The sequence below is a fragment of the Scomber scombrus genome, chromosome 10 (assembly GCF_963691925.1).
Source record: "Scomber scombrus chromosome 10, fScoSco1.1, whole genome shotgun sequence".
Taxonomy (NCBI): Eukaryota; Metazoa; Chordata; class Actinopteri; order Scombriformes; family Scombridae; genus Scomber; species Scomber scombrus.
In genome coordinates this window covers 31,945,491-31,958,716 of record NC_084979.1, presented here as the reverse complement: position 1 = coordinate 31,958,716, position 13,226 = coordinate 31,945,491, and the positions used below count along the sequence as shown (strand labels likewise).

Below are 13,226 nucleotides of genomic sequence, written 5' to 3'. Positions count from 1 at the left end.
TAAAAGACGTCACACAGCGTCTCATGGCGCCTTCTTACAAACAGTCACCGGAGTCAGAGGACGTGAGACGTGCCGGTGAAACAGTCCACAAACTGCGGTAAAGTTAGAGAGAAAGTCGAGGTAGCTTAGTCCCTCGTTCAGCTCAATTCTCCACAAGCGACGGACGTTAACGGGAAGGATTAAACTGGACGTGAGTGAGTTACAGATCGCTGGCTGGTTAACGAGTACTGTTCATCTCCTCACCAAAACGGGAGATACGGCTCTGACGTCACATGGTATGGGGGTTCACACATTGTTGTGACTATATGTCTATATTAATGAAATGAGGTGAACAGTTGTTCAGGAGCATCGGTCATGCCGTCTGGTTTATTTACTTTCCGCTTTGCACACACATATAGTCAAGCTACTTCCTTCTCTAGTTCTCTCCAGTTCCTGTCCAGGTGCATTTCAAAGTAAAGGTCCTGCTGTAGCAGTACTAGTATTAAACCAAGCGGGGAGTTCCGGTCCTCTGAAATGAGGCCAACCCGGAAGTAACTTAAAACTGCATTCTATCAAAAGGCCACCAGGGGGCGACCGTTTTGGTGTCAAAAGGACTTCCGTCTCTATACAAGTCAATGGAGAATTCAAAAGTCAAACTCAGACAGGCTGGTTGAGTCAAAGTCAGTTTTACTTTGAAATTCAATTAACAGACTGTTTATTGAAACGGGAAGTCAGGTGACCACAGACACACAGCAGGTCAAAGTGGATCAGCACAGCAGCTTTGCAGCACAGAGGATCTGGAGAAGTGATCATCATATTTATAAGTCTCCTCACTGATCTGTTGGCCTTGGTGTTACTGTGGTGATTGGAAAGAGATAAAGTCACTCTGCTGCAGCTTTTGGTCAACCATCACTGAACATACAGATCATTGGTCATTCAGCTTCACTGCAGCGTTTCATCATATGTTTCTTAATTTAGAAATAACAATGTGCCAACCACCAGGACAGATTGGCCCATTCTAGAAATAAGGAAGTTTGCAATCAGCAAAGAAAGCGGAACACACTCTTTTTCTTCTTCTTCTTCTCTTTTTTGCTCACTTGAAGTGAACTTTATGCATAAAATGGGTGACAGAAACACATGTGTTGAAATAATGATGAAGTGAATGTTTAATTCACACATCTGATCAGCTGTTTCCACTCTCTGTGTCTCTGGATAGCATGAAGCATGACCAGTACTAGCTGACATGAAGGAACCGTTACAACTTGCCCAATTAAAAGAGAGAGAGAGACAGATAGAGAGAGAGAGGAAGAGGAAGAGAGGAAGAGGAAGTAATGTTATCTTAAAGCTTCTCCATCTTCCTGGTTGATCAGACAGACATATTGAGGCAGTTCTGAGACAGTTTGATGATTTTCTGCATCAGGATCAAACTCAGAATGAATATCCACCAGGTTCTGTTCTTCTGCTTCTTATCAGGTGAGGACTGATTACCTGACTGTGTCTGTAAAGCTGCAGCACACACTGCTTCTGGACATTCATTGTGGACATTTTAACAAATGTCACATTTCTATCACTTAAGTTTTTATGTTGCTGTCATGTTAATTAGTTATTCTGTTGTTCTCTAAATGATTCTGTTACTATTTGCTGCTGCAACATCTCTATAATCTAATCTTTGAATTTAACTAAACTAAATGTGATCTCATTTAACAAAATATAAAAACCGTCCATCATGAATAGTTGTTGCTCATTAATGTGTTTGATATTAAAACAGTGAAAAACAGACATTACACAGAGACACTGTGACTACAACTGCAGCTGAGAGTAGAACAACAGCAACTGCTGTACAGTCAGTGAACACTTTGCTGCCTGTAGTTAAAATGTTCTACTAAAATAAGAGAAAACACTTTTAAGTGCTTCAACCTATAACATTATATGCATTAGACTGAGAGCAGCAGCCTCTGTTAGTTCCTGGTTTTATACAGCAGTCTACAACCACACACACAGGAAACAGCAACATGTTCCTCATTATAAAATGACACCTCCCTTATGTGTTTCTCAACTCATATTTTCAGATAAGGAAGAAAAGTGAGAATCATTATCACCATATATAGTAAATAAAACCCAAACACATCTAACTGTGAAGCAAAGCTTTCATATAAGGTGTTAGGATGATGTTTAATTATAAGACACAGAAGAGTATGTGCTGTTTCTTCCACCACACTGCCTCTGTTTCATCTCTGCTTCTCTGTGAAGTGATGGATTAGCTCTCATTAAGCTGCAGTCTGTTTTACAGTAAGTCTACAATACACAAAGTATTGATCATCAGTATTCACTGTTCATCTTTCCAACAGCACTGCAGGATGGAGACACTGGACTCAGCAATGCAATACAACTTTATGCTGGAGCTGAAGGAGGAAGTGGTTCACTGACTTACTCCTTCACTTCATCTGGAAACACCAAGTTCTTCTGTAAAGGAGAATGTAAAGAAGAAAACATTCTCATTAAAACAGATGATGTCACAGCTCAGAGCGGCAGATACAGCATCAAATATAAAGACGGATCCTCTGGAACAAGAAGTGTGACTGTGACCATCACACAGCTGACCAAGTCGGACGCAGGACGGTACAGATATGGTTTGGGTGGATCTTTGTTCCCAGATTCTTACAGTGACTTCGACCTCATAGTTACAGATGGTGAGTTTCTACTGAAAGTCACAAAACCTGATATATTTACAATGTTCATCCCATTTAATGATTGTGAAGCATAAGAATAAATGAAGTCAGATAGAATGTAATTAAACTGTGTGAAGACTGTGAGACGTTTATGATATATTGACTCAGTGTATCCAGCAGTCAGACTGTGGTTGAACTGGGCAGCTCCCAGTGTGACTCTGTGGATCTGTGTGAATGTGAAGCAGGAAATATTGTGATCAGACTTCAGCATCTTACAGGAAGTACAGACACTAACTGTTGATTGTTCATCTTTTTAGAAGCACCGTTGGGGGAAAACACTCGTTTCATCCCTGCAGAAACTGAGGGAGGAAATGTCACTCGTGAATGCATTGGTACTGACTATGGAACCAGGAAGTTCTTCTGTAAGGATGAATGTAAAAAAGAAGAAGACAATCTGGTTGAAACAAAGGGGAACAAAGCTGAGATTGACAGATACAGTATTAAATATACAAAAGTATCTGAATATGGACTGTATGTGACCATCACACAGCTGAAGAAGTCGGACTCAGGATGGTACAAGTGTGGTTACCGCAGACCTTCGTCTACAGATTCATCCTACTCATTCCCGATCTTTGTTATAGATGGTGAGTTATATATTGAAAATTATGAAAATGTTTATTTTTAATTGATGTACCTTCTGGTAAGTGCATGAAATAAAAATGATACTTTCTTTTGTTTTTATCTAAAATCAAAAGATGGACTTGGAATATAAAATATAAATATGGAAATGACAAGATATAAACAAACAACCAAAGTTACAGCTAGAATTTGATTGGTGTGATGTAATTAATGGCAGTGAGAGGAGCACTAAGGTCAGAGTTATTAGAAAGATACAGCTGTATGTGGAACAACACATCCTCCAACTGATGAAAAAACATTGAATAGCAGCAGGAAGTGGAGACACGTCGTCCATATTTATATACAGTCAATGGTGGCTCTAAAATCATGGTGTCAGGATCTCTCATGGTCTGCTGTCTGATTACTCAGAGCAGCTCAGTGCTCTTATGTTCTGATGTTTTGGTCACTTTATTTGGTGATGACACACATATAAACCTCTCTGAAATCACACAAACTCCTTCATTCACTTTATTCATGTTTTTCTCACATCTCCACTTTCATCCTTCATTCTTTAACCAGCTGATCACCAGAAAATACTGATGATGTCATTAATGCCTGTTATTATTGAGCATGTTGACACTTTGAAGGTACAAAATATAATTATGTCAGATATTAAAGTTTGTGCTGCCAACACCACACACATCAAACTTGTGTTTAGAGTTTATTATTCTATTAAATGTTTTATACAAATCCAAAGATAAGTGGGAGACTGAAACATTGAAAGTTTAAATATGAAAATTAAACAGGCAACTTTCATTCTTGCACTGTTAGAAGTTAACTTGAAATGTAAATCAGTCAAATCTAACTTAAAAAAAATAATTTAGAAATAAAAAACAACAACTTGCAGAATAAACCTAAACTACTATGTTGTTTTTAACTGCAGATATTGTACAGTACACACTGATGGATCAGTTGGTTGAGTTATCCAGGACACTTTCTTGTTTTTGTATCAAGAAATGTTGAGGATATAAATAATATCGTCAGTGAATTATCTGGTCTTCCCGGGACTTATAAAGATACAACAGGGGTAAAATTTCCTGGTTAAATGTTGAATAATATAGCGTTTATATTTTTAAAGTAATATATAATATTTGTGGATTACTGGATTTTATTCAACAGATAACATTTTGGGGCTATTTTAAGAACTGCCGTGAGACTTGCAGGATCTCTCATGGTCTGCTGTCTGATTACTCAGAGCAGCTCAGTGCTCTTATGTTCTTGCAGGATAAACCTAAACTACTATGTTGTTTTTAACTGCAGATATTGTACAGTACACACTGTTGGATCATTGTGTCCAGATTCATCTTAAAAAGACTCATCATCTGCTCTTTTCAGTATATTTGAGCTGCTGTATTCATGTTTGAAACTCTTTACGTCTCAGACAACAATAAGTTTCCTGTGAGGAAAACTCTCCACAGGATTCAAACTGTCAGTGTGTGATGACGGGGAAAGCTCCGTGTTTAAAGAGGATCAAAGTACAACTGTGATTGGCCACGACTGTCACAGCCTCCAACATGCATACCAGTAATAATGTTTCATCACAGGTGCATCCAGCAAACCTGGTCACCAAATGACCACAAGTGCATTTGACCTGCCCCTGATGGTCTGGGCAGAGTGCATCTCACTATGAAATAAAAACAATCCTTCATGTTATAATAATAATCAATAATCTCATATCTAACTCTGTCTCATCAGAACAAACAGAACAAATAATGCTTAATTGAATAAAACCTTATTCCTCTGCTTTATAGATTCAGTATCTGATAGTTTCATTGTGTTTTCATTGTTCACAGCTCCAACCACTGAAGAACCAAACTGGACTCTCCGACCTTTTCCAACATCAGTCCCATCAGCCTCCACACCAGCAACAACACAGAGTTTAATCTCCAGTTCAGGAAGCTTCACACCTTCATCATCTTTCCCTGAAACCACAGAGCAGTCTGCAGGTACAGGACAGTTCATGTCTGTCCATCTGTCCATCACTGTCTCTCTGCAACTAAACGTCTTTTTTGAAACAGCATAACAACATTCAGTAATAAAAATAACAAGATTGAACAACATGTTTCAACACCTAGAAGAATACGTTTCAAATTTAGTTTTACAATATATTACCTTATTATCTTCATGTCTAATATTTAAACACATCCTACATTTCTTATGATGTAAGACAATGATTAACATGTGATGTAAACACATGACAAGTCAACAAACATCCAGACCAAAGTCTTTGAGGGTTTAGTTCAACAGGAAGATCTCATGTTAGATAAAGGTTCCCTGTGCAGTTTTCTTGTAAACAGGTTATATTTATATTCAGTGTTACTCACCAAAACATGCTGAGTGTAAAAGAGGTATTGGTTTACTGAATCCCAAAAATGTGACCTCAGGTAGGATAACTTAATGAACCCTTAATTGCTGGTTCTATATATTACTGCACTCTCCACAGGTTGTCCGGTAAGAACAGTAATGGCGTGAATTCGTCAATTAATCCGGTTATTGACTCAAACACAATCACTGGCATGCCACTCATTTATTGCTGGTCATTTGGATGCTCCTTTGCAGATGTGGTTACATCTTTTCAGAAGCACCATTTAGTGACAATACTAATTTCATCCCTGCAGAAACTGAGGGAGGAAATGTCACTCGTGTATGCAATGCTGCTGTCCATGGAAGCATGAAGTTCTTCTGTAAGGATGAATGTAAAAAAGAAGAAGACATCCTGGTTGAAACAGCAGAGAACACAGCTCTGAATGGCAGATACAGCATTAAATATATAGAAGGATCTGGAATGTATGTGACCATCACACAGCTGGAGAAGTCGGACACAGGACGGTACAAGTGTGGTTACGGCAGAGCTTTGTCTCCAGATTCATTCGACTGGTTCCCGATCATTGTTGTAGATGGTGAGTTTTATAATGAAAATCATGAAAAATGTTTAATTTATGTACCTTCTGGTAAGTGCATATGAATGTTTAAAGAAACATAATAATGGATTTATTCTTGTTTTTATGTAAATTCAAAAGATGGACTTTATTGAGCATGTTGACACTTTGAAGGTTATATTTATATTCAGTGTTACTCACCAAAACATGCTGAGTGTAAAAGAGGTATTGGTTTACTGAATCCCAAAAATGTGACCTCAGGTAGGATAACTTAATGAACCCTTAATTGCTGGTTCTATATATTACTGCACTCTCCACAGGTTGTCCGGTAAGAACACTAATGGCGTGAATACGTCAATTAATCCGGTTATTGACACAAACACAATCACTGGCATGCCACTCATTTATTGCTGGTCATTTGGATGCTCCTTTGCAGATGTGGTTACTACACAAAAGGGAACAAATGTAAACATATAGAGAGATTAAGCTTATACAATAATACTGAACATAACAATGTGACATGAAATACACAACGTAAATATTAATATCATGCAATGATAAACAGTACAAGGATGTATACATGAACAAAATATAATCCTCATAGCTCTGAGGCACATCTCTGTCATTACTACTGCTGACATAATACACACAGATGGTGAGTTAAAGAAATGTGTGACGGCCCCTGTTACAGTGCTGTCATTGCACTGTAACATAAATAACATCCTGAAGGCATGATAATAAATCACTAATTAACATAAACAACATGGTCAGGGATCATATGCAATGAACAGCATTAAAGTGACCATCAGACTATTAAAGAGACATGAGCGCTGTCATTATACATGAGACATTATGATATACATTTTTACATTTACAATGTTTTGTAAGAAGTTTTTAGAATCATAACTCAATACAGAGCATCCTGACACTGTTTGTTCACATGCACACCGTGTGCACAGCAGCAGACTGTGTATATAAACTGTGAATAGGCTAAAGAGGGATGCCAGTGCTGAAACTGGATGACTTTCTCAACACTGAGTGTGTCCTTTAGGTCCAACACAAGTGCTGAGCTTGTTCCCTCAGTCATAAAATATTTGCAAACTGATTATTTCAAATCCTGGACTGCTTGCGGACTTCTTCTCTCCTGCTTTTATTTGGTACATTACTGCGTTTCTGGGCACATTCCTGCATCCCGTAGATCAGTGAGATAATGTGAAACCACTGGTAGGATTGTGTATCACATCAACCACATGTTCACAACGTAGATCCACATGTAAAAACAAGCTACTTATGGTCAAAAACTCCCCAGAGAACCTTTAAGCTTCCAATACAAAACAAAAGATCCCAGTCTATTAAACTATACTCTACATGTCTCTCTCTCTCTTCCTTCCCAGCCGTCTCCGGTGTCTCTCTTCCAAGTTACTTCTGGCCTCTGGTTGCATCTATGTCTCTGATTATTGTGATGGTTGCTGTTGTTCTGCTGTTCGTCTACAAACTGATGACGAGGAGGAACTCTGGTTTGAACACCAGAGAAACTTCAGACAGCAGAAACATGGAGGTGACTTTCTTTAACTCTGGATGTCTAATGTTAACTCTCACTGTTGGCAGACATTTTATTTTTGTAGTTAGTAATAAACAATCTCATGTCTGCAACTACTTCACTTAATTTGAACAAAACTATAATGAAATAAAATCATAATTACTGTTATTAGACCTCTGACCTGTTGAGTTGTTATCACTAAAATATCAGCAAACAATTATCTAAGAAGAACACAATATCTGTTCTGTTACACTACTTACTGCTGTATTTTAGGTTTGATGTTATTCCTGTTTGATTTTCAGTTATCTGTCGTCTATGTCCACTATGAGAACCGTCCTCCTGTCCACTATAAGAACCGTCCTCCTGTCTCCATGAGTGAAGATCCCGTCTACCAGAGTCTGGATGCAGCCGGCATGGATCCAGACCAAACCTACTCTGCACTTAGAGAGACAACAAACAAATAATGATGTTTGGATTTGGATCTGGATTCTGTACTGAGCAGGTTAACATCTGCTGCAAGGTTCCAGTTTTTTCTACTTTCTTTCTTTATTTTTTGCTTAATCAGCAGATATTAACTATAAACTTGTTATTCTTCACTTCTATGCTGATGATACACATCTATTAATGTTTCTGAGAATGTTCAACAACTTATTTCTTTTTGAAATGTTCATTCTGTCTTTAAACTGTAGATGTTGTTTGATATTGTTCTTCTACACTTTGAACCAACTCTGTGTTCTACAAATTATGTTTATATTTGACTAAATTACAACAGCAGATATGTAACATTGCTGAATCACATTTTCTCTCAACATGATGTGAAAATATTGATACTGAACGTATTAAATGTTCAGAGACAATGTACCTGGCTGTTTTATATTCCACCAAAATATCTGATGCTTTAATAAAATCTCTGCTGATGCAGTAAAATCTCTGTTGTTATAGTACAGTCTGTGATGTTACAGTAAATACAGCCACATGTGTCACAATCATCTCATATTCATCACCCTAACAGTTATTTTGGATTAATTCATCAAATCTCTAGTTAGTTTCTTTCAGTCTCTGCTGAGAATTAAGAGTTGAAGGCAGAATCCTGATCTACGTTTCCTCCCTAAGAGCTTTCCCTCTCTGCCTCTGTCCAATGAACAGTTACAGTGACCGAGCACAATGTGCTTTTTGGCAGTAAATGCAGTATAACATAATCTAAAGATAATAACATGAAGGTATAACTTTCCATTTAACCTTCTAAGTGAAAACCCTGTGAAGAATTAATCATGTTTGATATTTCAACACTTTCAAGTCTCACTGACTCTTGAGGATATATATATATATATATATATATATATATATATATATATATCTCTCATTATATCAGTCAGTGTGTGATGTGTTTGTGGCTCTTAGTGATAAACCCGCAGAGAAATATCAGAGACTCTGCACCTCCTCTCAGCTTTACAGAGCTTCATAGAGAGTTTCAGCTCATTGTTTAAATTGTTCAGATATTTCCCTCAGGAGTTGGTAGAGAGTAAAAACAGAGCTATAAAAAGAGTGAATATTATAAACGCACCTATTGACACAGTGGATGTACGAGTCGCTGACCCTGATCTTGACTTTGAGAGCTAAATGTCTAAACCCAACCCTAAACTGAATCTAAACCCCAATGCCAATCTTAAAGGATGAGTTCACTATTTGTCCAGTGTCTTAAAACATGTATAGTAACAAAAAAGACAGGCTGGATAATTGTGAACATTTCCTTTAACTCTAAAAAGCAAATCTTAACCCTCAAACAGACATTTGAAGGCCTGTCTCAAAGTGTACAAGTACAAACAGTTTCATCAGTATTCAGATCAGCTGTTTCTCTGTCAGTGTGAACTCAGCTGATTCACAGTAAATCCTCCACCAGGGGGCAGCAGAGCTGAGAGTCAGTTTAAATGTGTGTGTGAGAAAGTGAGAGGGAGAAAGAGGAAAAGAAAGGATGCATGATTGTGTGTGTGTGTGTGTGTGTGTGTGTGTGTGTGTGTGTGTGTGTGTGTGTGTGTGTGTGTGTGTGTGTGTGTGTGTGTGTGTGTGTGTGTGTGTGTGTTTCAGCTGACATTCATTTTTGTACGATTAATATTGGCTGCTCAATTTGTGTACATTTATTCATTGAGGTTTTTTTTATTCCTTTTTTTCTTGTATATTTTTGGAGATCCTTTATATCATTGGCTCTCCTGTCACATCTGTTTTATTTCTATAATCTGGGTCATGTCGTCTGTATATATGTGCAAATAAATAAAACTGAACAAAAACCCTGAAATGAACCATTTTAACTGAACATTTCAGTCTTAAATTTTAAAGTTAAATTGAGTTTGACAAAAGTCTGATTATGTGAGATAGAAGATTTTACATTATTTTAATGTAACTTCATTCTGTTCATCTTCTGTTGAGTTTGTAGGTCTTTGTGTGTTCAGCTTCCTAAACAAACATTTAGTTACTTTAAATTAATCTATAGCTGATTATATTTGGGTAAAATTGCTTTTTAAACTGTTTATATGAAAGAATTTGTGTACATGACAAATCATGTTTATATTTTATTTGAATTTAAATAATATTTGCAGATTTGTGAGTAACAGACCTCAGATCAGGACAAAAATCTACTCATCAAAGTAAAATTCAATAAATAATAAAAATAAAAGTCAGAGCAGCAGAGGTAGATCACCTGTGAACACAAACATGGACTCACATCTTTACTCACTAATCTCAGACTTGGAGGTGATTCTGCTGTTATGCAGCAACATCGACCCCCGGTGGCAGAGAGCTGAACTGCAGGCCAGAGACGATCAATGTTAATGTATGTGTAATACTTTTCCTCCTCTTAACAAACAGAAACACATAAAGTTTCCTCCCTTTAATAAAGCTGCCGTCACATAAAAATAATTTGTGGTCATGTCAGGAGTGATTTGGTCTATTCACTCAGCTGCACCTGCAAAGCGTCGCATGTCTCTGTACAGCGTCTCATGGCGCCTTCTTACAAACAGTCACCGGAGTCAGAGGATGTGAGACGTGCCGGTGAAACAGTCCACAAACTGCGGTAAAGTTAGAGAGAAAGTCTAGGTAGCTTAGTCCCTCGTTCAGCTCAATTCTCCACAGCCGTCTACCTGACTGTCACAGAGAGGGGAGAGGGACCAAGGAGACACAATACTGTTTAATACGGTGATAAAGCTGCACATTTTAATAATAACGATGGCAGGATCACTTAAAGATGGGTAACCAGGGTAACTTAGCTCAACCGGTGAATATATCAGTGAGCATGCTAACCATAACAAAGTGGTGACTGACTCTGGTGCCTCCTAGTGGTAGAATAGAAAAAGACACTTACACACAGAGAGCTTCAACATTTGATTCAAATAGTTTTGAATGCTGCAGCTTCTTAATCTCACCTGCTCATCTTTGTGCCATTACCTGTTTGACATCACATTTTGTCTGGCCTGTAATCATAATGTGATAATTATGGGACACGTATTAAGTTAATTAGTTAATTAGTTAAAATGAATCCTTCTTCTCACTTTCAAAGCTCTAAATGATCAGGCTCCATCATATCTTAAAGAGCTAATAGAACCTTATGAACCTACCAGAACACTGCGCTACCAGCTCATAGAACCTTATGAACCAACCAGAACACTGCGCTACCAGCATGCAGGCCTACTTGTGCTTCCTAGTATCTCTAAAAGTAGAATGGGAGGCAGAGCCTTCAGTTCTCAGGTTCCTCTCCTGTGGAACCATCTCCCAGATTGGGTCGGGGGGGCGGACACCCTCTCTACGTTTAAGAGTAGGCTTCAAACGTTCCTTTGTGATAAAGCTTATAGTCAGGGTTCCAGCTCCTTCTATGCTGCTATAGGCTTAGACTGCCAGGGGACTCATGATGCACTGAGCTCCTCTCTCCTCCTCTCTCTCTCTCTATCCATCCATTGATATCCATTAATATTCATGTACTATTAATGCATTCAATAACCTAAACTTCTTCCCCGGAGTTGTCTGTGCTTTCTCGTCTCACAGGTAATCTGGGCCTGTAGACGTCCGGATGACAGATTCCAGTCCCGGACCTTCAATGTGCTTCTCTCTCCTCTCCTTCCTCTCTCTCTCCTCTCCTTCCTCTCTCTCCTCTCCTCCCTCTTTCTCCTCTCTACTCCAACTGGTTCTCCCACTTTGAGCCTGGTTCTAAACAGATGCAGACACTCAGACAGGCTGGTTGAGTCAAAGTCAGTTTTACTTTGAAATTCAATAAACAGGCTTCTGGCTGACAATCTCAACTCAAGTTATTGAAGCAGGAAGTCAGGTGACCACAGACACACAGCAGGTCAAAGTGGATCAGCACAGCACAGAAGATCTGGAGAAGTAATCATCATATTTATCAGTCTCCTCACTGATCTGTTGGCCTTGGTGTTACTGTGGTGATTGGAAAGAGATAAAGTCACTCTGCTGCAGCTTTTGGTTCAAACACAAATAGAAAAAACAGTTTCATGTGGTTAATATCACTGAACATACAGATCATTGATCATTCAGCTTTGCTGCAGCACTGTACACATAGACTGTATGTAAGAAATGGACGTAACATCCGTGACGTCACCCATTGGTTTGTGGACTGCTGTTCGGAGGCAATTTCAGGTGCATGCCGGGGGAAAAAAACTACGGATTCTACTTATATGGGCATCAGGAGGAGCATGAGGCCCGCTCCTGAACCTGTGAACCAATCAACCTGTCAAACACGACGTAGCCACGCCCTAATGCATACCCTGCTCTATCATCAAATATTAAATCAGGGAGGCCAAAATGTCCCAAATGAACATCATACTGCATTGAAGAAGGATTTAAACTAGCGATTGAGACCATAAACACATTTTGAAAACATTTACTGAGGCTAGAAATCAAGTGAGAAGTTGGTGAATTCTCCATTGACTTGTATAGAGACGGAAGTCCTTTTGACACCAAAACGGTCGCCCCCTGGTGGCCTTTTGATAGAATGCAGTTTTAAGTTACTTCAGCATTGGCCTCATTTCAGAGGACTGGAACTCCCCGTCTGATTGCACATCATTCCTAATTTATAAATAGCTGCTACTCTACAAAAAATAAATGTGCAAGCTCACAAAAAAACCTTGAGAAGCAAACTGATGAGAGCAAACACATTTTTTGGTGTGATAATGAGAGTCAGAGTTCATGTGATGATTCTTGAATATGCAAAGATGAGATTAATTCATGTTTTTAATTATGAGCTCGGGAGCAATAGTCTACATGCATGAGACAACTGACAAAGGTTTTGAACAGAGTGCTAGACACTTATACTCTTACTGGTAGTGTTAATCGGTCAGTTGGGGCCTTTCCAACTAAATTTGTCCTATGTCGGTCATTCTGCTGACAGACATACTAGACCACCTGGATCCTAGCCTGAGCCACTTGACCATATATAGAAATACATCTTAACAGATAAACAATGTGTTAACCACCAGG

General features: G+C 38.5%; 1 protein-coding gene across 1 annotated transcript; it reads left to right on the top strand.

Annotated features, from left to right (window-relative positions):
* The first annotated feature begins 1,412 nt into the window (after positions 1–1,412).
* Positions 1,413–8,672, top strand: LOC133987773 (uncharacterized). The gene is made up of 7 exons (XM_062427215.1): positions 1,413–1,452; positions 2,328–2,669; positions 2,966–3,292; positions 5,120–5,272; positions 5,945–6,226; positions 7,600–7,763; positions 8,048–8,672. The coding sequence occupies exons 1-7, from the start codon at positions 1,413–1,415 to the stop codon at positions 8,207–8,209; spliced, it is 1,470 nt and encodes a 489-aa protein (XP_062283199.1). The 3' UTR covers positions 8,210–8,672.
* Positions 8,673–13,226: the final 4,554 nt, after the last annotated feature.

Bases quoted from the DNA above. Each gene is read 5' to 3' on its own strand.
- LOC133987773 (XM_062427215.1), top strand. From the start codon at position 1,413: ATGAATATCCACCAGGTTCTGTTCTTCTGCTTCTTATCAG. The intron at 2,670-2,965 runs GTGAGTTTCTAC...TCATCTTTTTAG, and splicing joins CGACCTCATAGTTACAGATG to AAGCACCGTTGGGGGAAAAC. The intron at 5,273-5,944 runs GTACAGGACAGT...TCATCCCTGCAG, and splicing joins AACCACAGAGCAGTCTGCAG to AAACTGAGGGAGGAAATGTC.